The following is a 27,880-nucleotide window of genomic DNA, read 5'->3' as shown; positions in this document are numbered from 1 at the left end:
TAAATTTTAGTGCAATCTTTCAACCTAATTCTAAGAGCGTGTTTAGATTAGGTTAGTAAGGTTAGGGTTAATCAAAGAGCTTGTTTTGTTTAATTAATGTGGTGAATGGGAAGTGTTAGATCTTGTTAACACTTTCAAGTACCAACTTAAATAGAATTAAACAAATATCATGTTATCTTGGAATCACATTGCTAAGTTGTCATACATGAGGTTGGAGTCCTTACCTTTTTTGGATTTAATTCACTCTTTCATTTGATTACTTGTGTTTTTAAGTGTTTGTTTTAATTATTTTATCCTAAACCCCCCTCTTTACTGTTGGTGACCATAGTACCTTACGCAAAGAGGTATAGACTAATTATCCCATGTCTTTGTGGATCGACCCTGCTTGCCTTGTACTACCTTTTAGTGCAATATAGTGAGATTCTTTTGGAGTATATCGTACCCCATTATGTGTTGGGTTTGACACGCCTAACATTAGGCGTATGTGGAGCACCTTGAGCGTACGTGAGCAGTCTTAAAACCCTAATTTTAGGGTTTTTATCCTATATAAACCATAAGATAGCCTCTTTTGGCCTTGCTTAACCAGCCTCCATACCCTTGAAAACCCTAGTTTGTCCCTTGCATTTGTGTGGTGCTTTTGAGCTATAGTTTTGATCATTGGTGGGTGTTGTGCATCTTGAAGTGGTAGAAGAAGAAGCTTGAAGACTCATTCTTAGGAGGAGAGCCTTGAGATCTAGCTTTAGCACCTTCATTTCGTGGCTTTTGAGGTATAAAGTTCAAAGCTTGCCATCTCATTTCATAGATCTATTCCTTGGATTGCTTTTGGCTATTTTGGTTGGTTTTGTGAGCTAAGGAGGTTTGTGGAGCTTATCATTGTTGATTTGGGCACATTAAGGGTTTCTTAAGCATAAAGGTGCAAACTTTATGGTGGTGTTGGTTTCATTCATGTGTTAAGTCATTTATTAATCTCTTTAGAGATCTAGAGCCCCATTAAGCCATGCATTCACATAAAGTTGGCAACTTTACATGATACACCACCTTCAGGAAGTCAGATCTAAGTTTGGGTTGAAGTCTTAATCGATTAAGAGCTGAATATGGGAAGTTGGCCAAGTTGGTGGAGTACACTGGGCGTACAAGCAGGCATGCTACGTGTACAAGCCCTAAAGCGAGTACGCTAAGCGTACAAGCTAAGTACGCCCCACATACTATACAAATTGGGCTTCAGACTTTTAGGCTCTTGGTCTTGGGCCATGTTGGACTTTAGTTTTCTTGGGCCTTATTGGGCCATCAAAATTCTTTTTTTGGGTTGTTGATATTTTATTGGACTCTCATGTATGAAGGCTCACGAAAGGCATTGGACCCAATTTGGAAAATTGAGCCATATTTGGGCTCGAGTGATTATTTTGGAATTTGGGCCCTTTGGACAATTGGATTAGGCTTTGGACTTGGGCCAAGTTGGGTAAAGGGTAAAAAGGTCTTTTACCCTAGTTTGGACACTTAGTGTGAGTCGGGATCCAATTGTTAATTGGATGTTATTTTGTGATTGATAACGCGGGATTTTTGCGGGCCACCAGCCAGAGATTTATCTGTGAGATTCAGCAGTGTGAGGTGAGTTTCCTTACTGTGTTTAGTGGGTCGAAGGCACCAATTCCGGTCCATGGTTTGATATTTTAGTATGCTAGTTGTCTGCGTGACTCTTGCATGTGTTATGTGTATATGTTTACCGGGCGAGGACCGATGACGATACTGTACGCTATTATCTTTGTGATTATCGCATTTGTTGTATGTTTATATGATTATATGTTATATGTATACCAGGATAGGCCCGATGACAGGTGAGGCCTGATGACTGACAAATTTGTATACCGAGTGGGGCTTGGTGCTGGGCGGGAACCATTATGTGTTTATTTATGTATGTATGGTATGTGGAATTTTAGGGAACTCACTAAGCTTTGTGGTTATGATTTTCAGTTTATGTTTCAGGTACTTCTAGTTTCAAAGAGAAGAGCATGGGATGATTGTAGAACACACCCCACTTGATTCTGCATTTTGTGATTTACTATGATAATGATGATGTATTGATAAAATTTGATTACCTTGGTTTTATGACAATGATATGGTTTACTGTTTTATAAATATAAAAATGAAAAAATTTTGGGTCTTATTTTCGAGATGTTACAAGTTGGTATCAGAGCCTTGGTTTGAGAGATTCAGACATACTCTCGGGTGTGTCTGAACTCAAATTGAGGGTTTGGTAAAGTTTTTCAAAAAGAAATTATTTAAAGAAAATGGTTTTCTAATACAAGAAAAGGTGTGGTGCATGCAATCGACCGAGGTCAAGTAAGTTTTTCCCGAAATACCCATACATGTTATCTGATATGATTTGCATTATGAATCTATGAATCGCATGCTAGTTAGGGCTAAGGATCTGCTCAATATTTTCATGATAAAATGCTAGGAGATATGCCTTGTATGCATATTGTATGAGCTTGTAGACTTGTATGCTAGTTTTGATCAATCAGTGATAGATTGGCCTGATATGTGATGCCTTGTAACCTAAGAAGCATGAGATGCTAGATTGGGTATAATTTGTATGCGTAAAGTGGAAGTTCCTAGCAGGAGTTGTGGTATGAGGGATTGGATGTTCTTGATTATTCTATGGATTGGAATGTTACTGCACAAATGTTGTTTGCTTTGTGCTTTGTGGAACTCCTAAATGATGTGAGTTAGTTATTAAGTGAATATATCAAGTCACATGTGACAGAGGTTGGATAAACTCATAGTGACAGATTTGATCGTATTACATAGCTCTCTTCTGAGTTTAACCATTGTATGGATGAGTCTTTTACTCAAAGGATTATCTAAGCTTTGTTGCATGTGATTGTATTCATGAGGTGGGCAACTGACATTATGGGGAGTTCTTTAGTAGCTGATGGCAGGGTGAGATTGGAAACATAGGAAAGCCTAGGAAGTGCTTCGGTGGGTTTAGTTGCGCTGTTTAGCGAGCATTACAGTATCGGTTGAGAAGTCATAAAATGGCATAACTAATGTTTTTTAATTGAAGTGGTTAGTTGATTAGTCGAAACTTTATACAATGAATAAAGTCGTAATCATTATGGTAATTAAATAATAGAGATTATTTATTTTCAATTGGTTTGAGACCATAGTTAATTAGTTTATTATTGTGTTTCACTTTGCATGTTTCACTTTCTGAATGATTTGATTATTCGAAATTCCACATTCGTTCGTACTTTTGGAAGTAAGTAGTGAATTAAGACTGTCATGAATTGAAATGTAGAATGTCTAAATAGTTTTAAACATAGAAATGGTATTGCTGCAATGTTCATGAGTACTTAGAAATGGATATTTAAGTATTGGATAAACCCACGCTGAGCGAATTACTTCATGGAATTTATCACGAGTAATTCTGGGATGATAATATCTTATAATCTTAAAACATAGATATATGAGTTGTAGTTAGAAGTCGGTTGTGCATTGATAATGCATAAACACATCAGTAACTTGATGTTATAAAACGTATTGTTGTGCATGATTTGATGAGTAAATGGTGCAAGCATATGAGCCAAAGTTTATTCATTTCTTTTGCCCTAACAGGAAAAGAGATATCTTTGGGCCCCTCGGTGATTTGGTGTTGACTTATAGTGTTGGGCCTAGCCAGGATTAAATTGATGTCTTCAATTAAAAGTCCTATATCATCACAAATCATAAATCGGGAAACAAAGTATTAGACAATGAGATTGATTATATTCCATGTCTCATGTTTGAATGATATCTTCCAGAACAGAGTATTATATGATCACTTATCTTAGGACACGTAACTGACTGAGTCAGAGTTCAATATCAACTTTTGGAAGCTACAATTTGTTGATCGATTCAAAAGTTATACTTGAAATTATAGTTATAGACTTATCTAAGTGAGAGACTATTGGATTAGTTTTCTAATCCCATAACTAAAATTGGTATATACTTGAATTGATAGTAACATAGTCCTTTTGGGTTGCCCTCAAACATAGCAATTGTACATGATGATTTTTAGAGAGAGAGAGAGATTAATTTATTATGTGATTAATAAATTAAATAAATGGTTTATTAATGTGTTATGAAAATAATATATTAGAAATCATATTATTAAATTAATAATTAATCAACAATTAACTAGAATTAATTTTGGGATTAATTGGATTAATTAAAAGTATAGGGACTGTTTGGTTATTTGTTGATAGTTGAGGAAGGAAGACTCTAGAACCTCTTGAAAGAGGTGGAATAAAATATCTAGGGAAACCCTAGGAGATTTCGTCCAAAGCCCCTTGGAAAAGGGGTTTGGGTTGCTTGGTCACTAAGCTAAGGATCTAGGGTATATCCCTCAAACCCTAGCTTTGGCACCAAGTTTCCTTAACTATATAAGGAGCCTCCTAGCCCCTTGATTTCATGACTCCTTTTTTTTTACCAAGTCTTGGACGAAATCTTGCCTCCCTCTCCTCTCTCCTATATTATCCTCTTGCTAGTTTGGGTGTGATTCCATTGGAGGCATAAAGCTTGTGGTGCTTGCTTCCAAAAGATCAATAGGAGGATTTCCACTTGTTTTCTATAACAACTAAAAGGTATGTAACCCTAATCCTTTTCTTAGGTATTTCGAAAATACCTTCGGGTTTCTAGGGTTCTTGTTTGATGTTCTTAGTTATATGTTCAATAGAGAAAACATAGATCCTATTTAGGTTGCATGCAAACTTAAGGGTTTTATTTTTGTTTGTTAACCTAAATTCCATAAATATAGATGGATCGCTCTCCTAAGCCTACAACATTGGGTTGGACCGCTCTCATTGGGCCTATAGTATCAACTGGACCCACCGAGTATCTTGGCCTACAACATAGAGCAAGACCGCCTCAACCCAACCACAACATGTCAACATATGCAAACAAAGAAATAATAACCAACAAACACATGTAATCATAACAGATCTACCATACTAACAAATCACTACATCATAACAATATCTTACACACAAGGATACATATTGTAGTAAAAAGTATAGTAATAAACTCACTTCGCAGGCTAGCAGACAACAACACAGCTCTCATGGAACAAAGACTGGTGCTACAAGTCACCTATACAACAATCATAGTTACATACTCAATCTATAGCCTAAAAACCCTCAAGTTGAACAAAAGTCAACTTAGTAAAAAATTCAATGCTCAATGGTCAAAGTCAACTACCAAAATTCAACTTAGCTGGCCACCACGTCGTGGCCAAGCATCTGCCACGTCGTGGTAGCCTCACGACAAAATAATCGTCAGATTACCTATCGCCACATCGTGGTGGCCAAACCACCACGTCGTGGAACCTGTTCTGACCAACTTAATGTATTAAGCTCTTAATCCTTCAAGATACCCACTCATACTTTCCGGAACACTTTCTTGCACCCAATGAATCATAAAAATGTTGTTTTATATACATGCATGTCCAATGCATGTCTTTCCCAAGCTAGGTCACAAAAATGGAAGAAATGAGCTCAAACTTATACATGAGATCCATTCTTCATGAAACACAAGATCTAGAACATATGACCTCAAAGGGACCTCAAGGATTCATAAAGTTAGCAACGTTATGGAATCCATCCATTGATAACACCAAGAATCATGAAAGATAAGCTTCTAAACCTAGATCCAAGGGGATAGCACACAAAAGATAGAAGCAAGTGGACTTACAAGGGTCCACAATGTGTGAAATGAGATGATGGAGAGGCTAGCTTGTTAGATCTATGCACCACGAACACCTTATTCTTCTTCTTCTTCTTCTTCGAGGCACCACAAAACACCAAAAGAGCTTAAAATGTCAACATTAGAGGCTAGGGTTGCTTTTAGGTTGAGAGGATGTGATGGAGGCTGAGGGTGAGAAAACCCTAGCTCTCACATCCATTAAACAGGGGCACAAACCCCATAAATTAGGGTTTTACACAATAGAAGGTTGCCACGTCGTGGCAACCAAAAGATGGTGTGATTCACATCGGGTGAGCCCATGTCGTGGTGCCATCCCCACCACGTCGTGCCCACCCAAAACCCCAGTTTTAAAGTCTTAAATGCCAAAAAACACCAAGGAAGAATTTACCTAAAACTGGTGTTACACATAAGAGAATTTTAGATAATTGATCTTTGTGGTATACAGATTTTCCTATTTTTGGAATGTCAATGTTCCAGATGGTAGTATGGTCTTCAAGCACTTTGTAAGACACAAAAGATTTGTCCGATATCGTCTTCATTGATACAATTCGTTCCATTCATTTTAACACAATGTTTTAGATTCCATCATCCTTCCATATCTACACGGTGTCTTCAAAACGCAAAATATTGGTTTAATTCCTATTCAATTCTCTTTTAGTTGGCCTTGGTGCACCAACTGTTGAACCTGCACCTTAAATGGATACACTTATGAATAGTAGTGCTTATGTGTCTATTTATTAGATTTTGGTTTAAGTGTCGTTTGTTTTATCTGTTGTGGATTCAAAATGGTATCAAGAGTAACTGTTGTTGTCTCCTTATCTTATGGTTTATGTTGATTGGTTTCTTCAACATCAGTTAATGCACCATCTGTTGAACCTTCAATCTCCTTTAATGGTCGTGCACTTCTAAGTTGGTTTGATTTTGAGTCCGTTCCTAAGATGCTGGTTTTAGCTACTTCTTGTTTAATTTGGGTTGGATTCAGAATGGTAGGTTGAGTGACTATGGTATATGTGTAACGCCCGTAGATTAGGGCTAGTCAATTTAGAGACGATAAGCGTCAAAAATGACTTTTTGATAGAAGATTATTTAGAATGAATAATCTTAACTAAGTTGTAGTATAGGTTACAAGGATTCCATACATATAAAGAACGCCGAAATTCGAGTTATAACGAAGAAGTTATGACCTGTTGAAGTTTCGCGACAGAACCGGTACGACACAGCGTGACGTAAATCGTGAATTTATGTTAGATCGATATTTAGCCTTAGCAATCTAAACAAAAGTCATAGAGTTCGTTAACCATGAGCGTGCATAAAAAGAACGCCAAAATCCGACTTCGTATGAGGAAGTTAGGATTTTTCTAAGTTCCAGGTTAGCAGTATGCAACCCGAAACTCGAACTTGAGATCGAGTGATTTTTGGTCGAAGCAATCTAAACAAAAATCGAAGATCTCGTTATTAGTAGTGCAATGATAAAAAGACAAACGAAAACGGACGTCAGATGAAGAAGTTATGAATTTATAACGGAGTTTTCCTGTCCCGGCCTACTAAAAATAAATAATAAAAATAAATTCAAAATTAGCCGACGGGGTCTAAACGAAAGTTGTAGAGCATAGTCTCACGTACGTGGGAATATAAAGAACGTAAAAAACATAGCTCTTATGAGGAGGATACTAATTTTTGAAGTTTATAAAATAATTAAAATATTTAATTTAAATATAAAATCCGATATTATCCGAAGGGGGGGAGTCATCGGACTTATCTGAGTTACGCACAGCGTAACTGGAGAATTATGTTTAGCGTAATCCCAGTTTCAGCCCCTATAAATCCCTTGCTAGGGCAACCGAGTTTCTTTGCTAATTTCTATTCTCTCTCTCTCTCTCTCCCGTTTTGCATCGATTTTCGTGCAAGAGATACCCCGAAGCCTCGATATCATTTCTAAGCCCCGAAGCAAGTCCCGAAGACCCGAAGATCCTAAGAAGTGAAATTTCCAAGTCGAAGCTCTGCCCGCGAGAAGCCCGGTTTTTGTGAAGATTTCTTGGTTTCACCGAAGAATACTACTTCTACAAGCCGTAGTGCTGTCCAATCATCTTCTGATCAAGTGAGCGTGTAGTTACTTTCTTCTAACACATAAATATGAAGTATTTGCTATGAAATACGTGCTATGTGTTATACATGTTTTTAGTTATTTAAACCTTATATGTATTTTATATCTACAAATATGTTGGGTAGAACATGGGTAGATGAAATATTTGATGACTATGAGACGTAGAGCCTATTGTGTAAACCCTGGTGACTATGCGACATAGTGCCTATTTTGTAAACCCTGGTGACTATGCGACGTAGTGCCTGTTGTATAAACCCTGGTGACTATGCGACGTAGTGCCTATTGTATAAACCCTGGTGACTATGAGACGTCGTGCCTATTGAGTAAGCCTTGGTGACGATGCGACTTCGTGCCTATTGAGTAAGTCTTGGTGACGATGCGACTTCGTGCCTATTGAGTAAGCCTTGGTGACGATGCGACTTCGTGCCTATTGAGTAAGCCTTGGTGACGATGTGACTTCGTGCCTATTGAGTAAGCCTTGGTGACGATGCGAATCCGTGCCTATTGAGTAAGCCTTGGTGACGATGCGACTCCGTGCCTATTGAGTAAGCCTTGGTGACAATGCGACTCTGTGCCTATTGAGTAAGCCTTGGTGACTATGCGACTTCGTGCCTATTGAGTAACCCTTGGTGACAATGTGAATTCGTGCCTATTGAGTAAGCCTTGGTGACGATGCGACTTCGTGCCTATTGAGTAAGCCTGGGTGACGATGCGATTTCATGCCTATTGAGTAAGCCTTGGTGACGATGCGACTTCGTGCCTATTGAGTAAGCCTTGGTGACGATGCGACTTCATGTCTATTGAATAAGCTTTGGTGATCATGCGACTTCGTGCCTATTTGATAAACCTTGGTAACGATGTGACTTCGTGCCTGTTGAGTAAACCTTGGTGACTATGGAGTTAGCGCCTGATAGCTATGGATTTAGTATCTGATAGATAAACGTTGGCAGCAATGGACTTCGTGCCAATTCCTTAGGTAAATCCTTAGGAATGAATGAATGAAGGATAATTAGTTCTTAGGGTAAACCCTTAAGAAATAAATGAGATATGGGGATGGGTATTTGGGTTGATTGTTTGATGATTGAATAATAAATGTATTATTGTAGGTTGAAAACCCTATATGCTCACCAGGCTCCCAAGTCTGACCCACTCAGTTATCTTTGTATCACAGGTATCAATACGAAGACATATTTCACTGAGGGATTAAAGGAGATGTAAATCAATAGTGTAAATAAATGTAAGTTCTGTTTATGCTTATGTGTCTGTATCGGAACATGACATCCCCAGATTTTGTTATATAATGAAAATACTTTTCTTTAAGAAATGCTTTGATAAAATTTTATCATATTTTGTTTTGGGAACAAATTCTGCAACAGTTTTCTTTAAACGCTTACTCTGATTTTAAAAACAAAGCATAAACAAATCGGTCTTTTCTGGTGAAATTGGGGATGTCACACTATGGCTATTTCCTTATCTCATGGTTCAACACTTAATGATCCATAATTGTCATTGTAACACCATATTTGAAAGTACTCGATTGGGGTCTTGGAAGCCAAAGGGTAGGGGCGATTCGGTCTTTTATGGGTCCCGGGTATTATCCAGAAGGTTTTAGGCTTGGAGGTGTCGAGGGGAGCGTAAGGCTTCCCGCCACCTTTTTTGTGGATATAAAGTTCGTCGGAAATGGACTTAGAATGAAGGAGTTATGACACTTTGAAATTATTGTCAATTTTAGCCCCTAATGGAAATTAGTGGCAAGAAGATCCCATTCATGCAAGGTGGCCAGCACAAGAGTACGCCTAGCGTAAGCTAGGGTACGCCCATCGTAGATGGAGTAAATGGTCGCGGGTGATTGGAGACATATGCCCAGCGTACGAGGAGTATGCCCAGCGTACGCTCAGAGTCACTAAACCCTAATTTATAGGGTGTGGCACTATATAAAGAACATTACACCCTCTAGGGTCAGCCTCATCCTCATCCTTTAACCCCTCTTCGAAACACTAACCCTAATCGTGAGAGTGTGATCTTGCAAGGCCATCTTGGAGTGCATCTTAGTGTTCTTGAAGATGAGTGATCATCTTGGAGTCTCACTAATCAGGGAAGAGCTTTTGGATCCAGGTTCTCTAGCTCATTTGCAAGTCTTAGAAGGTATAAAGTTTCTACCTTGTTATCTTATAGCTTGAGATCTAGGTTAGGGTTTGTTTGGTGTTTCTTATGAGCTTATGGACTATCTCTTGGGATTTGAGCAACTCCAGAGCTTATGAAGAGTAGATCTGAGTTCATTTGGTCCATCTACTTCATAAAAAGTAATCTTGATAAGTATTCTAACCTCATGCATGGATCAAGACCCTTGGAAAGGTCTTAATGGGTTGTTGGGAGCATATGAAGCATGCAAAGGCATAAAGTTTCCAACTTTATGCCTTAAGACGTCTTAATGGACTTAGATCTGAAGTTTGATATTGAAATCCCGAGTATTAAGCACTTAATGGAAAAGTAGCTTAACAGAGGAGTACGTTGGGCGTACATGTAGGTACGCACAACCTACAACGCCTTTAGTCAGTACGCTTAGCGTACATAGAGTACGCCCCGCGTACTCATCAGTTTTGGGCTTGTAGTGTTTTGGGCCTCAGGTTGGGCCAAACAATGGACTTGGGGTCTTTCGGACTTAGTGGGCCATCAGCCATCAGGAGTCAGATGTTTTGGGCCAAGAATCTGTTGGGGAATAAGGTAGGCCCATTAGAGGGATTGGGCCCAATTGAGCAAATTGGGCCAGTAGTGGACCATTAGTGGGCTTGGAAAGCCTACTTAGTGTTGGGTGTTGTTTTGGGTTCCGGGCCTTAGTTTTGGATCATTCTGGGTCAGGGGTAGAATAGTCATTTTACCCCCATGCATGGATTAAGGATCATGGTATGGGACCCAATTGCTAATTGGGTATATTGATCGGTATTGATGGTTCAGGAAGTGGACAGGGCAACAACTAAGGATTTCTTCAGGAAGCTTCTACATTTGAGGTGAGTCTTCTCACCATACCAAAGGGTCTAAGGCACCAAGGCCGGCCCATTTTATGATAGTTGGTATACTTACTATGTAGAGGTGTGTGGCATTGTTATGCATTGATATGGAGACAGCTTTACAGCTGGTTGTAGAGACAACCTTCAGGGCTAATGGTAGAGATAGCCTTCAGGGCTAGTGGTAGAGATAACCTTCAGGGCTAATGGTAAAGATAGCCTTTATGGCTAAGGGTAGAGATAGCCTTTGTGGCTAATGGTAGAGATAGCTTTATAGCTAACTGATATGTATTATGTGGTAGAGGTAGCTTCTATAGCTAATTGATATGCATTATGTGGTAGAGGTAGCTTTATAGCTAATTGATATGCGTTATGTGGTAGAGGTAGAGGTAGCTTTTATAGCTGACATGTTATGTGGATTGTGTGGGGTATGCTCTGGGGAACTCACTAAGCTTCGTGCTTACAGGTTTGTTTATGGTTTCAGGTACCTCAGATCCCAAGGGCAAGGGCAAGGCGTGATGGCGCGGCGTACACTCTCTCACCGGCGTTTTATGGGACACTCTAATATTTGGAATAAAAGTTGTATTTGACTTATGTTTTGAAAACAATTATAATTGCATTTCTTAATGTATGGGAATGTGTTTGATTACTCTAAAATGAAAATTTTACTTTAAAAATTTGGGTCGTTACAAGTTGGTATTAGAGCCTTGGTTTGAGGGATTCGGGCATACTCTCGGGTGTTTCAGGACTCAAACTAAGGAAATGGTAAAATTGTTTTCAAAAATGACATAAAAAGCTTTTGAAAGAAAGGAAAATATGAGAGTGCAACGCACGGGATCAGCCTAGTCAAGTAAGTAGTCCCCCAATGTGCTAGCCATGTTATTCTGATATTTGAGCTTTGATGATCGTATGAAACTTGCTATGTGTATGCTTTTAAAATTATATACGGTTAGGAGCTTATAGCCTTAGAATGATTGATTTGGCCTTATTTCCTGTTCCTTGTTTGGTTGTGGTTCTAGGGTAGAATCTTTTATTCGAAAGTCTATTTGATCATTTTCTGTGTATAATTTGCATGCATAAAGGCAACATGTTATGATTGGTCTGATTGATATAAGTAGAGCAAATCTTAGGACAGCCTGAGATTGATGTATGCGGTAGTTTGTGGGATATGGTTTGGTTTTGGGACGAATTGGAGTTATCAGGTAGAGCATTGGGGAAAGGTACATGTAGGTGTGGAAGGTAGTATTGGGCACGTACTACTGAAAGCACAAACTCTATACCCGAAACAATGTTAGATCTGACAACTCCAAGGAGGACTGGTGTGGGAAGATCCCATATATGGAAATCCCGATCGTTGTGATTTATGACATTTCAGTTCAGCATGGTGATGACACAATTTGGAGCAGGGGGATCAAGATCGGGATTTGCATCTGGGGCAAGGTCAGGCGACACTACCGATGTGATTGATGAGAGGCTGCACGAGCTTATTGCAGCTAAGGTTACCAGGGGCATCCTTGACGCCACCCCAGTCATTTTTGGGACGGTCAAGGAGGGCATGTTGGAGATCATGGAGGAGAGATTCAAGGCATTCAGGGCTGAGATTGTTGCGAGTCATGTTGGGGCCCGAACTCCCTTGTTTCGGGAGTTCAAGGCGTGTGGGGCGCCTGAGTTTTTCGGGGCCACAGACCCCATTGTTAGCCGACGCTGGGTGGCGGATATTGAGAACGCCCATCGCACGAGTTCTTGCCCGGATGCGGCAAAGGTGGGATTTGCTTCTTGTATGCTGAGAGACAGGGCCCGAGATTGGTGGGGCGAGGTTACGAGTCAGGTGGGAGCAGCCGATGTGGCTGAGATGACCTAGGCTGAGTTTGTTCGACGATTCGACTCGGAGTTTGCACTAGCTATTGAGGTGCAACGACTTGTGAGGGAGTTTCATGACTTACAGCAGACCATCGAGATTGTGGTGGAGATCACCGCCAAGTTTCAAGAGCGAGCGTTGTTGATTCCACAGTATGCCACCGATGAGGAGATGCGGAGGATGAGGTATCATTCCATGTTGAGGGATGATATCCGAGAATTTGTGAGCTTTACAAGGTGCAAAACCCTGAATGAGATGGTAGAGAAGGTCCGGGAAAGGGAGATGGAGTTGGACTTCCGCACCAAGCGGAAGCCGGAGCAGACACAGGTAGCAGGGGGTCAGGCTAAGAAGCCTAAGACCTCAAACACTTCCAGCAGGGGTCAGCAGGGTCAGGGCCGCTGTGCCAAGTGCAGTTGGGTGCACGGTGGATCTTGTCGTATCACAGGCATGGGATGCTATGCATGTGGCCAGTAGGGCCACTTTAGCAGGGACTGCCCCACAAAATGGCTTGATTTGTTTTCACTGCAACCAGACCAGCCATAAGCGGGTCAACTGTCCAAGGTTACAAGGAGGAGGAGGAACGGTGGCGGCGACCGAACCCACCACATTGAGTATTACCAATAGCCGCCCTGCCAAGGCGGATACTCCAACGGTGAAGAGCCGCACATTTTAGTTGACCACCGAGGAGGCACAGACAACTCCAGACATTGTGGCTGGTACGTGTCTATTATTCTCTGCTCTTTATTGTTCGTATGACTTATGTGTGCATTATGCTTGTATGAGGACCTTTTTGGTCAATGGTATGTCGGTACATGTCTTGTTTGATTCGGGTGCTACTCGATTGTTCGTGTCACTTGCGCTTAGCAAGAAGTTCCGGGATGCGCCGGGAACCTTGGTTTCCCGCTCGAGGTAGAAATTGCAGATAACCACACGAATAGTACCGCGAGAGTGGTATTAGGTTGAGCATCTAGAGTCATTGGCATTGTTGGGATTCGAGAAGTGTTAGCTGGTTTTCAAGAGTCATGATTGTTTGGAAGGGTTGTTCGTGGTGCTCTAGCTCTGTTAGACACCTGCTGTCAGCGGATTGTCAATTGGGACGGGAGAGGGTTTGGGGAATCCTTCAATTCTCGTGTGTTGAGCGGACTTAGTTGAATCTAAGTGGGGGAGAATCTTTCAGATGTCCAGAATTTGGAGGAGTGAACTAGGTAGAGTTCCAGTCAGTGTTTAATTTCAGCTGAAAGGATAGACCGCGTGGGCGTCCAACGCTAAGATGCGTTCGGATTGATAGATGAGCAATAGGGCTTTGGTCGAGGATCATGTTTGTACAAGAAGTATTCTAAGTCTACGGGTTTAGCTGTTGCATTCACAGATTCATTCATTTTGCTTAGAGCAGTTCGCATGGTCATGGGGAATCCACAACTTAGGTGGAATCAGGGCTAGAGATGATTATTCGATTGGATACATGTGGGGGAGCCCGGGTGGTTATGAGAATTCAGAATAAAATTGGTAGAGACTATTGAGGCAAGGGTTGAGAACTTAAGTTACAGGATCTTGTGGATAAGCGGTACGTGACACAGGAGAGCTACGGCTGGGTGGTACTGATATGTGATCTCTTGGGAACCTGGTGGTTGGACCGGGTGTGAGACTGGTAATCTCAGGGATCGGATAAGGATGTCTATTTACTGGTCAGGTAAGGGTAATCAGATGTTATGATGCATAATGGATCTCGATGTAGTGGCGGAGTATTGACCCGTTTCGTAGAGGATTCCGAATCGGGGTTCGTGCAGATTCAGTACAGGATTTTGATTCTGTGAGATGGGATGCGGGAGCATAAGGATGCCAAGGGCATCAAAGGCAGTATACCAGGGTAATGAATGGGTTTGGTTTGATGGTAGCTCAATCCATCACGATGTACCTCGAGTAGTTCTATAAGTGATGGGACTGTGACATGTTGTAACCGGGAAAAGACGAGTCAAAGGAGGTCGGATATGACGTAAGACTATAGTTGTTCTGGTAGCATTCATTTTTGCGTTAGGTTCAGTGGCTACGGGTTGTCAGCCTGTTATGATCGGTTGGATCAAGGATTGAAGGAGTCAAGAGAAGTGGTATTGCCAGGGCAATTATTGTTAGACGAGGTGTCCTTCGGAGGTCATGTGGAACTGCTGAGTGTGTGTCTCTGGCTCAGTAGTCAGGAAGGTGTCTGATATTTCGGTTACTTGGTAGGCGAGTCGGGACCAGGAAGGTCTCGTCCGTTCTTCAGGAAAGCAACCATGTGGCAGCAAGAGGAGTAGGAGCGACTTCTGTGGTTTGGAGTCTGTGTATGGAATTGTGGGTTTTTCGGTAGTCACAGTTGGTCGGTGACTTTTGTTATTTTAGAAGCCTCAAGGTATTACGAGTGGAAGAATTCTATCTAGGCAGGTCTCTTGTGGAATCAGGTCAAGTATGATTCAATGTGAGCAGTCTGTCAGGGAGACAGACCATCTCGAGGCTTTAGGTTTCAGATGGAGCGGATGTAATCAGGTTGCAAGGAAATCGTTCATCTTTGGAATATAGAACCCTGCGAGGGTTGGTTTTGATTGCCTTGTGAAGACTGGGGTATTCCCGGGTTTGTGGCCGTGGTGCTCAGGTAGTTTGGTATGTCAGGGATGGCGATGCATGACTTCAAGGACAAAGTCTAGTTTAAGTGGGGGAGAGTTGTAACACCCTATTTGAAAGTACTTGGTTGAGGTCTTGGAAGCCAAAGGGTAGGGGGCAATTCGGTCTTTTATGGGTCCCGAGTTTTATCCGGAAGGTTTTAGGCTTGGAGGTGTCGAGGGGAGCGTAGGGTTTGGTCAATCTCTAGTCCTAACATGAATATCGAATACTCTTTAACACAATTAAGTTAACAATTATTATATCCTCTAACCTTAGGGTTTGGTCAATCTCTAGTCCTAACATTTTGTTGTCATAAACTAATTAAGTTGCAAGTCAATATAAGTTGGTCCTCTAAACTATATTAACTTCAAGAGAAATTAATATCCTCATACATTTTCTTCTTACTTATCTTTTTCCCATATTAAATGGTGGCAATTGAATTAAAATATTATTAATTTCATTAAATATGACACATGTCAACATCTGACATGGGTAGAATGATGAATAGGAAGAAAATGTAGGAGGATATCTAATTTCTCCAAACTCAATTGTAAGTAATAAAATGAAAACTTTAACACACACACACACACACACACACACACATATATATATATATATATATATATATATATATATAAGGTTAGGATTAAATATGAAACCTAAGTATAGTGTGATTGTATGACTTAATAAGGACAGTTGGATTAGAAAATCAAATGACTAAGAATGGTATGGCATTATTGTAATTTTAGTGGAAAGCTTTAATCATTTTACTAATAAAAACGGTTCATAAGGGTATTTTTGATATTCTCACCATAATCAAATAAGGTAAGGTTGAGTTATTTGGGATACGTGATTATGTTTCACAAATCAATATCCCTAGAGACAAAATACAATAATCCAACATCTTATACATCCATTCTTAAAGAATCTTCAACCAGTGAGGCTTTTCATTCTACTATCACTCTCAAGAAAAGTGGAGGTCTAGAAATAAAAAAATGACGAACCAGAGATTGATATGTAGGTTATGTTAAAACTTTTGATCTAAGGTCTTGAATACGGATGAATCGTTACTAGTCGATGATGATTTCTTTGTTCTCCCAGTAGGTTTGTTTTTAATATTTTCTTGAAGAATGGAGCCCTATTAGTAATGCAATTGATTAGGGTTTTCTTTATTTCTGATTAAATCAATTATTTGTCAACTAAATTTGAAGGGGGCGTAATATTAGATGTCTTACTAACGATTACATAATTTCCCTATTCTTGAAGAATTGCATTTTTTTGATAAAAAGTATGGATGTTTTCTTAGCAACCAGTTCACATACACAATGAACATAGTTTGTATAATGACAAGTAGTATTTTTCTTTATAATGCATTCTTTTGTTTTTTTCTATTTGTAAGATTTTTGTTAAGAAAAGTTTTAGAAAAAAATTATTGTATTAGATATATTCGGTGAAAATATGTGTGGTTAATTTGGTGAATTAAGTTTCTTCATTTTGTTACAGGATGTATTGAATGTACTGAATTAAGTTTGTACATATTCTTATAAATTGTGGTGATAAAAAAAATGATTTTAAAATATATATTCTTTGAGAATATGTGTGGTTAATCCACATATTCTTCAAAAATATGGATGTTTGTTATATAATTTTTTTCATAAGGTTAAATATCTAAAGGTTAATAGTCTTATATTCTTACAGAATGTGTTGAATTTTGTATGTGTACAGGTTATTACCCACATATTCTTGTAGAATGTGCTTTAAAATGGCATGAAGATATCCAACAAAATGATAACTTATTTATATAGAACAAAATAATATCCAACAAAATGATAACTTATTTGTATAGAACAACATAAAAATCAAAATAATCAAGAGTTTTGTGTTTATAACAAAGTACATGGTCTGTCAACTAATTGAAAATCACAAAATCTACAACTTCAAATACAAAAATGTATTTCTTATTTTTACATCATTATCACAAGTGACACATCATTTAATCCCTAATATTAGATGGTTTATCGATTGCCATAACCATCTTCTCGAACTGTGATTTCTTGTTGACCATGAAATGCTTTAAACAACCGATCACCTTTGACTTTGATAATTTTGAATAGTATAATATCTTGCTATATATATAAAAAGAATTATGAATATTATTCAATAATATATTTAAGCATTAACTTATATAATATACAAGTCAGTAAAATTATGCATTGTTTAAGAATAAAATCACATAAATTAGTGTACATCAACTTAATTATGCAAACATAAATATCCATTCTTTAGGAATGTGCTTCTTAAAATCATAACTGGTAAAGAAAATCCTTACAAACAAACAGGAAATATAAAAAATATCTTGGTTAAATTTTTTTTATTACTTGTTTATAGAAAAACAAGTTGATTGAAAATTTGAATTAAGATTCAACAATCACTTTTTCAAACATGATGATGGCCAAATGCATATTTAAAATATACAAACAAGATAATGAATAAGTGTATTAAAGATATCCTTTAAGAATGTTTGTAGGAATACAAAATTAGTGAAAATCATTATCACGAAATAACTCTTAGGATAAATAAAATAAACGAACCTATAATTCTTTTAATATAAATGAAGATTTTAGAATAATGAACTTCTTAACATTTCTAAAACCATTTTAAAATATGCTTCCTTATATCAGAATTGGAATAAAATTTCAAAGATTCTTTAAGAATGTGTGGATGGATAGAAAATCAGTGAAATCATTATTAAGAAGTAATTCTACTGGGAAAAAAAATCATTGAATATACAAATTGGAGTAGATCAAAACAAAAATTTCGTTACCAAAACTAAAAATTGATTTACAAATTTGACAAATCACTAACAAAAATCATATTTACCAAAACAACAAAAGATATAGATGAGGAGAGTGAAGAAACTGAATTAGTGAGACGAGTATTAACATCTAACCCTAATTGAAGAAAAATCCCTGAATCTGTAGACTGGAGAACATCACAAATAAAAATCTTATTCGCCAAAAAAAAATCGAATCACATATCGGAAACAAGTTGATGGTTTCTTGAAATCGATTTAAAAAATGGAGAAAATCACAAACAAAAATCTTGTTCACGAGAACAGAAATTCGATTTAGATGAGGAAAAACATTAAACTATCTTACCTGAATCAAAATCATGGCATGTGGTTATCCCGAAACAAAATCGCACCTTTATGATATCATATATCAAACAAAAATCGCACCTGTTTCTTGAAAACAATTTGTTGATTAGAGAAGATCGTTGATGTTTCTCAAAATCAATTTACACATTGGAGAAAATAGAAGATGAAAAAAGAGAACACCATAAACTAGTAATGTGACCATAGCTAAATTTTGGGGATAAATTAATATGATTAATTGATATTTAGGTTATTTTACTATAATGTCCCTATCAAACGATTGGTCAAGAATTAGCCACACATTCACACAATAGATATAGTTTATATATGAACCTAACTCTCTCTCTCTCTCTCTCTCTCTATATATATATATATATATATATATATATATATATATATATAGAGAGAGAGAGAGAGAGAGAGAAAGAGAGAGAGAGAGAGAGAGAGAGAGGGAGAGAGAGAGAGAGAGAGAGAGAGAGAAAGAAAGAGAGAGACAAAGAGATAGGTTCATATATAACGTATAATTATTATGTGGAATATATGACAAATTCTGGACAAATCATTTGATAAGGGTGTTAAAGTAATTTAGTTAAATAAATTAATTATTATATATTTTAAATACATATAATTAATTTTGAAGAATATGGTTATATATGATTGGGTTAATTATTATGGACCAGTTATATTACACATAATTTACTTCATCAGTTCATCCGTTAAATAAGGTTGTATATAACCCAGTTCTTTAAGAATGCATATTAAAAGTCATTTTCAACCATTTTATTTTGAAGAACATGCTTACATATAAATCTTACTCATTTTTAAAGAATTCAAAGTAAAAACACGATCATCCTATTCTCATTTTCAACTATTTATACTTAGTCATTCTCTTAAAATTCTTTTAATTAATTGCAGAATTCATATGAAATTCTTTAAGAACACATATTAAAAACCTACTTTTAACTATTACATAGTAAAGGATCAATTATACATAACAAATAGTCAAATATTATACTTCCAACTAACAAATCAAACCATAATACTTAGGTTCATCTACATCTACACGAAAGCAAAAGGATATTAGCCTATTATGCATCTACATCTCATAATTGTAGAAAATACGTAGTGTCTCTAAGCTTCAAATGTCGCACCGCTATGCATGATCATCCCCGATGGTTCTTGAATCTTTATGCCTCTTTGTGATGTCATCTTCATTATTCGTGACTATAAACCTGTGTTTTATGGTAACTTTTATTTTGATCCGTATCTATCTCCACTCTTTCCCAATCTTTTATTTATAATCTTCGCTCCGAATTTAACTATATTTATCCAATATAATATTCTAAAGCAATTTATTAAGATAAATATCCAAAATATATGACTAATTCACACAATATTAAAATATTTCACTATCTTTTGCTTCCCCTCAAACAAATATAAAATTACATTATGTCCTAACGTCAAGATATTTTAACCAAATTTCAAACGACTTAACATATAAAAATGAAAACAAAATAGGAAAAGGAAAATCATAAAAACAATCAATGTTCTAATCGGATGCAATCTTTTGACTGAAACATCCTTTATATTTTTCATTTTTTCAAAATTTGAAAGCTCTTAGTTGACTCATCACGTCAAAATTTTTAATTTTTTTTTTTCCGATGCATACTTTCTTTCACTCTTATTTTTCTTTTATCATAGAACATATAACAATCAAAATGAATAATAAAATTTAGGGGAATTTTACCACCTCACACAGATTTGATTTCTTGTCTTTTGCTGTTTTTTCATTTTTCCTATTTTGTTTTTTTGTTGTCTTTAATTCATCTTAAATTTATATTATTATTATTATTATTATTACAAAATTCGAACAAAACTTTATAATTTGGACGACATTTTAAATTCGGTTGACGTTATAAAATTCGAACAACTATATAAAATCGGTTTTTAATTATTTATTTATTATTATTATTATTATTATTATAAATTTCGAAAAACATTTTATAAATCGGACGACTATATCAAATCGGTTTTTAGTTCTTTTTTATTTTATATTTTAATCTTATATATATATATATATATATATATATATATATATATATATATATATATATATATATGACAAAACTGCACAAATGGTCCCTGTGGTTTACTGAAAATTGCCACTTTGGTCCAAAAATGTTTGGACTCGCACCACAGGTCCAAACTTTTCATTTTGTTGCGAATTTGGTCCGATTTTGTTTGAACTTTTTTTATAAAGACGATTTTGCCCCTGATTATTTAATATTTTAATTTTCTTTTATTACAACAATTAAAAAGAATTAAAAATAAAAGAAAAAAGAAAATACTATCTCTCTCTCTCTCTCTCCCTCTCTCTCTCTTTCTCTCACCCATCTTCTTCTTCCTCAAGAACACTGAAGAATATCTTCCGCCACCACCACCATTCGACTGTCGTCCTCCACCACCATTGTTTGACCACCGTCCGCCACAACCATAATTTGTCATATCCATCTCCACCTAAATGAAATCAGATGAACACACATACAAAATCAGATCAGATGAACACACACACACACATAAAAATGAAATCTGATGAGCAAACACAGATCAACCCAAACATCCATCGATTTTTCAACAGATACAACACAAACACACACACACATACAAATTAAACACACACACAAACTCGAACAAGACAAACGAGAGATTAAACACACATACACACACAAACACCACAACAGATCTGAATAGTTAGGGTTTCAAAAAACTAGAAGGACATCAGCCGAGTTCAGCGCCAAACCTTCATCGGTGTAAGATCTGAGAAGGGTTCGTAAAGAGGTTGTAGAGAGAGGCGATTTGAGAATCGAGATCGTCGGGATTGCTTCGAACAAAGATGAAGTCGTTTTGGCATCAGATCTTCCTTCTCTCACCTTCTGTCACCCCCAATAAAAAACCCTAGACACACAGGTAGAGTGCCAATCTCTGCAAATTTGGTCTCCGATTTGGCCCTCTCATCCCCGAGCGATTGTTGGAAGAGAACGACAGCAGACCACACGCCTCCGGTGTTGGTTTGAAACAAGAAGAGGAATCGAAAACGTCGTCGGTGGGTTTTGCTCGACAGAAGAAGAAGAAGAAGAAGAAGCGGGTGCGACGGTTGGTTCGAGAGAGAGGTATGAGAGGCGAGGCTAGAAGGGGATTTCCGGGGAGTGTCGATCGATCACAAGGTTGTATAACCTCTGGTGCTCGTCTGCTTTGAAGAAGGAGAAAGAGAGAGAGAGAGAGAGAGAGAGAGAGAGAGAGAGAGAGAGTATCTTCTTTTTTTCTTTTCTTTTTAATTCTTTTTAATTATTGTAACAAAAAAATTAAAATATTAAATAATCAGGGGCAAAATCGTCTTTATAAAAAAGTTCAAACAAAATCGGACCAAACTCGCAACAAAATGAAAAGTTTGGACCTCTGGTGCTAGTCCAAACTTTTTTGGACCAAAATGACAATTTTCAGCTAACCACAGGGACCATTCGTGCAGTTTTGTCTATATATATATATATATATATATATATATATATATATATATATATATATATATATATATATATAAAGTCTAATAATGTCAAATCAAATATCAAAAAAATAAAGAATAAAAAAGAAAATAAAAAAAAACAATGATGTCAAATCAACTGTTAAAAAATTGATTATATTGAGTTTAGGGGAGTAAATTTGGTTAAAGCGATAGTTATAGCACAACACTAAATTTTATTGTAGCTCTATAAACTTGATCTAAAAGATTATTATATATTCAACACTAATTCCTCACATGCATTATCTATCATTTAAACATTTTATGGCCCACACAACAACTAAGGGACAAGCAAAAAAGAAACTACCTGAAAATTTATTATAATAAATAAAAATCAATTTTGTCATATGTCAATATCTTATAAGTTTTGATATTGTTATTTTATTGTATTTTTTAAATAAATAATGTCCACATATTAAATTCTGGGTTTTTCCAAATTTTAAAATAAAAAAGCCACATAATATTTATATATATATATATATAAAATATTAAATGTAATAAATATGATAGTAAATTGTAATTAATATATATTTTTTATTTTTTATTTTAAAATTTTATTTAAAAAATATTTATTATTTACATTTTGATATTTAATTTTTTTTTAATCAACCTAAACCCGTGTAGAATAGACAAAATTTTCTTATTTCCGGTTACGATATGTGAAAATAGAATTATCCAAAATTTAAATTGTTTTGTGAATTTTTGGTATTATTTGAAGTGATCTTTATGTTTTTTGTTTTAACAAGTAAACCCAAAATTTTAATTAACCAAATGTTTTTAATTTTTTTTTTATTTCCATAGAATCAGAATGTTTTAAGGACTACATTTACGACATGACAAAGTTAAACCGTATATGCATGACAAGGTACATGCCAAATTGGGGTATGAATTTCGTTTTCATGCTTATTTTCTTGATTTTCATTTTCACTATCACTAAAATAACATCATTAACGTAGTTAAAAACGTTTTTCTAATGAAATGCGTGTTACGTGTTATATTAAATAAATGAAGTCTAATTTATCGTAATAATTATATGTAAGTGACCAAAATTAATTAATTACAACATTATAAGATTTAGATACCGAAGACAATTTAGTGTAAAATTCATAAAGAATCTTGTCAATATTCATTCAAAATCTGATGATACGGATTTGAAAAATTATAAACCATTTAATAAAGCAAGATTCACCGCCAAACCGCATGAACATGTATCATTTTAATTTTTAAAAAGTAAAAACAAACTTCGTCCTAACAAAAAAGAAAACAAGAAACATATGAATCCAGAATCCGTACGATTCGACGACAGGGCGAGTCCTTTACACTCCATTGTTATCCTGCTGTGGTTGTTCGGCGGTGGTCTTTTCTTTCCCATTGACGAACCCCATTTCCATGGCGGAGCTGCCGCCTTCATTGGCCGCTGGTTTATCGTCCTTCTGTCCTCCCTTGTTCTTTCTATAAATGGCGTACAAAATCAATTGAAGTGCACCTAATACGCTTCCGAATCCGTTGCATACCTGCAATTTGATTTGGATTTCAACTAGTAAAACATATAATAGATAGAACAATTAATTCGAAGGTCTGTAATTAGAAATCAAATGAAAGATGAAGGGCTTACATAGACAAAAGGGTCGTTTCCGAGTAGTCCAAATACAAACCAAGATGTACCACACAAGAAAACAAACAATGACAGGAAAAAAGGCATGTACTCCACACTCTTCGTCCTGATCACTGTCATCTGCACATTTCGTCGGAAATTGATGTAAAAAAAAACCGGTGAAGAAAGGGCTGGAATTAGATCGGAGAAATGGATACATACCATGATGGAGAGGGGCGAGCCGTACATGATGACGGAGAAAATGGCGGCGGCGAAACCGCAGAAATACCGGCGAGTCTTGCCGTGGAGTGCAAAAACGGAAACTAAGGCGACGGAAGAGAAGGCGGCGAGAACGAAGGTGACCAACCCAAGGATCTTCGCCTTCTCCTTCTTCGGTGCGTGTAGTATGAAAATCAACACATAGATAGACTCGATCACTGCTCCTGTTCCGTTGATAACTGTCACCAGTGTGTTGTTTTTCGAAATGAATGGTAGTCCATACCTGATAATACCAAAACTAGAACAGTAAATTCACGTATTCATCGGAATTGAAACTAGATTCTTCCATTGTGTATTCACTAATTCGACCGAACAAGTGAGAGATTCGTGAACGCGATAAAGTGTTTTTGCTCACGGAATTTGAATAGAGAAGATGAAAATGAGGAATTACCAGGCAGAGAGTAGGCAGTTGAGCAAGGTCATGGGGTAGGGAATCCCTGAGAACTGTTCGGTTGATTTGTTCTTGAGTATCCTCTTAAACGTAATCCTACACGCACATCAAAAATTAATCAATTTCTACGTAGAGAGAGATAGAGATCTGTGTGTTTATAAACTTTAATCGACAGAAAACTGATGAAATGGTTGGTGTTTTCACAGATTTGTGTTTATAAACAGAAGAAATTGTTCCCCGTTTTCACTGAAAATTGTTGAAATGCTTACGTTGGTGCGAGGAAGAGGAACAGACCAGTTGCATCTCCTGTTTTCCAAAATCACACAAACGGAAATCAATCAACAAAAATTTGTTTGCACTGTATGTGAATGTGAAGCAAACCAGAAACAGATGAATATTCATGAATCAAGGAAGAACACTCACCGAAAATGCCAAAAACTGTATGCAAAATAGAAACGGCGCCCATTGTTGTTTGGATTTGGATTTGGTTTCAGAGATAATGAATGAAGTAGAAAGTGTGATTTATATAGAAAACCCAAATATATGGTAACCTCCTTTCAACTGCTGTGTAGAGAGAGAAATTAAAATGGAAGGAGAGTGTGTCCGTACACTGCAAATTATTGTGAGATGGAATTTGAGAAATCAGTTGATGAAATTTTGTTTCATGTTTAAATATATGGGACCAAATTGAAGTTCATCATTACAAGCAATTTGTTATTTATTTCTAAATTCGTCTAAAACCAAAAAATAAAATTATTATTTATAAAAAAAAAAAAAAAAAAAAAATTCATTCCGTGTTCCACGTAAACCATTCCATGCGAGTGAAATACATTCATTCCAAAATTTCGAGGACCAAAGAACCATTTGATGCTTTTTGACATGTTTATTAATATACAGCCCTACAATTATTGGTGTCGACACATTTTCTGCCCTTGTATCTATTCAAAAGTATTATTAACTTGCTGCTACTTAGGGTTATAAAAACACAACAAGATAAAGATTCAAATTAGTATTTTATAAATTATTAACGTCTCATGTTTAAAAGTCTCTTACATGGTAGTTGTGGGTTTATCAATATGGTTTGGAGACGTCGTATCAAGTAGAATTTGACGACAATATATTTTTAATGTACACTAATTTGTATATACATCATTGTTGTTTTTTCGTGATTTTTAGTCTCCTTAGTAAAAAAAATGATCTATGGTATTTTATGAATCTTATAGACGGGTAACAAATGACATATATTTTTATAGATAGCAAGTGTAAAACTAAATAGAAAAATTAAAAGTTTGAATAGTAAGCTAAACATTAAGGGGGTGTAAATGAAATTTAGTTTTATCCGATTTCAAGTGATGATGATATCCGCATCTCACCGCTTTTCTTGGTTTGTGTGAAAATGACATTCAGTTTTATTTCTATTTTCTTATTTTTCTTTCACATAATTTTGTAAGAGTTGAAAATATACCTGGAACATGATTCTACGCACAGAAATATTGGTTAGGATTACATATAGTTAAATTGATCTCGAAAATATATTCTGAGGATTAAGTTGGTATTCGAAGTTGAGAGATAAATATTTGGTATAGTACAATGTAAAGAGTAGCATGAAAAATAATAAAAGTGACTGGACATGACAACGTAACATGTTTCATTAGTGGTGAAGCTATTTGGGATTGTTGGGGGTGCTGCATGTCATTGAAAATATAATTGGAGCATGATTCTACTCCTCTCTCTCTCTCTCTAATTATCTAAGGATATCTTTATTATTATGGAAACTAGTACTAAAATCCCATGATTATAAGAAAATAAAAATGTTTTTATTAGAGCATGCGGTATGGGCCAAAAACGAGAAGTAACATGCTGATATGACATGCCTCAACGGTGTCATAACGGAGGGAACACCGCCCCCCAACTTGTTGAATCTCGTTATGATGAATCTTGTGGTAACGAGGACGAGATAAAACAAGAAAAATGATTAGCTATCTCCTTTATCAACCAATCAAATAATTTTCTCTATTTTCTCTCTCTATCTCTTAACATGCTATAACATCTGGAACACTATTTCCCCCTTGGTGTTATGGATGAGGTGACACCAATTTGGTGTTATATCCTGTTGCCCACACCCAAATACTCTTAGGCTAAAAAACCAGCCACACTCGTCTCCGCTTACCTCTTTATAGCTACGATTGTATGCTCCAAGAGGACCCTAACTCATGCTTTTCTTCATTGATCCCATACCTCTTTTCAGCAAAAGTGGTGCACTACCAATCCACCCCCATCCATGTACACCACCATCACCATCATTGTCCCAACGTAACTCGACAACCGTTGACAACTTCTGAACAGTCACCACCACCCAAGGTGCCGCCTTTCACCTCAGTGGCCAAGTCGCACCCATGGTTCGTTTTCTCCACCGCCCCGATCGATCTTCAGAACTATCACCAACTCCTCTTTCAGGTGTTTATGTCGACTACACTTTCTACCACTCAATTGCGTCATGCTGGATTTTTAACAACAAATACTAAATCAGAGTCTAGTTCAATTTATATGCGCAATTAGGGCTTCAATTTTATTTCTTATCGATGTCGTGAACAAAGACTGCCAAAGGTATGTGTATTGTTGTCTAGTATCTGTGGTTTCAAATTTCCATTCTATTAATTGTTGTTTAATTTTAATCAATATAGGAATCTCCATTTAACTGAAGTTTTGCATCAATCAGAATTAATAGTCGTAACTTTTTTAGGTTTTCAGTAATTCAAAATTAAGGAAAATGATTGTTGATGTTGAGAGATACATGCTACTGTAAGATGAATTTTGTTTGTTCAGTACATTTTAATTCATGAAATGTTTTGTTTCTTTTTTAAATAAAGATATTTAATTTTTAGAAAAGTAGGAGTAACCTGTAAAAAAAAAAGAGAAATCACAAAGGGAATTCTAAAGCAAAAAATACAAAGATAATAGACTCCTAAACTAATTATAAACCTCTTTTATTCTTGAATTAAAACTTTTAATGAATTCTTTATATTTCATCAAGGATTTTGAATTGTTTTTAGTTATAATCATTTGTAAAGATGTATATGTTTGTGTCATTATTTTCACCAAATAATGTTTATATTGTAAACTTATCCGATTATTTTGGTAATAATCATTTGTGAAGACAATATTTTTTGAGTTTAATCATTAACAAAGAGAACTATATTATAATTTTATGGTGTTATTCAAACATGATGTTTGGAATAATTATATCCTTAACGCTTTATGTTTTGAACATATATAACTTTAAAGTGGTAAAATCCGCATTTGAATATGATTAGTTGCATCTTTCTTTGTTTCTATGTGTATATCTTTGTTTCTATGTGTATGGCCTCACTAAGAAAGTTTGGGTCTTGAGTGTATCAAGAGGTTTTAAGAATGGATTTATTCATTTAAGTATATTTGTTTTTTGTTTAAGTTTTAGTATATTTTATTTTTTGTTAATGATTACAACCAGAGAAAATGACAAAAATAGCCAATTACACTAATTGCATTACAAAAATAGCCAAAAA

General features: G+C 36.3%; 1 protein-coding gene across 1 annotated transcript; it reads right to left on the bottom strand.

Annotated features, from left to right (window-relative positions):
- Positions 1-23,221: 23,221 nt before the first annotated feature.
- On the bottom strand, positions 23,222-24,952 carry SWEET1 (Nodulin MtN3 family protein). Its single transcript, XM_079039814.1, has 6 exons — positions 24,759-24,952; positions 24,605-24,641; positions 24,336-24,431; positions 23,888-24,167; positions 23,687-23,806; positions 23,222-23,585 (listed from the first exon to the last, which is right to left on the bottom strand). Exons 1-6 carry the CDS (start codon positions 24,799-24,801, stop codon positions 23,388-23,390), a joined length of 774 nt encoding a protein of 257 aa, XP_078895940.1. The 5' UTR covers positions 24,802-24,952; the 3' UTR covers positions 23,222-23,387.
- Positions 24,953-27,880: the final 2,928 nt, after the last annotated feature.

The sequence above is a fragment of the Lactuca serriola genome, chromosome 1 (genome assembly GCF_051521515.1).
Source record: "Lactuca serriola cultivar US96UC23 chromosome 1, Lser_US96UC23_V15, whole genome shotgun sequence".
NCBI classification, from domain to species: Eukaryota; Viridiplantae; Streptophyta; class Magnoliopsida; order Asterales; family Asteraceae; genus Lactuca; species Lactuca serriola.
The sequence above is the reverse complement of the archived record's forward strand: the minus strand, read 5'-3'. Positions and strand labels throughout refer to the sequence as shown.

Coding starts and splice junctions, on each gene's coding strand:
- SWEET1 (XM_079039814.1), bottom strand. CDS start 24,801: ATGGGCGCCGTTTCTATTTTGCATACAGTTTTTGGCATTTTCG. Junction 24,642..24,758: donor TACAGTTTTTGGCATTTTCG/GTGAGTGTTCTT, acceptor TTTGGAAAACAG/GAGATGCAACTGGTCTGTTC. Junction 24,168..24,335: donor AACTGCCTACTCTCTGCCTG/GTAATTCCTCAT, acceptor TGGTATTATCAG/GTATGGACTACCATTCATTT.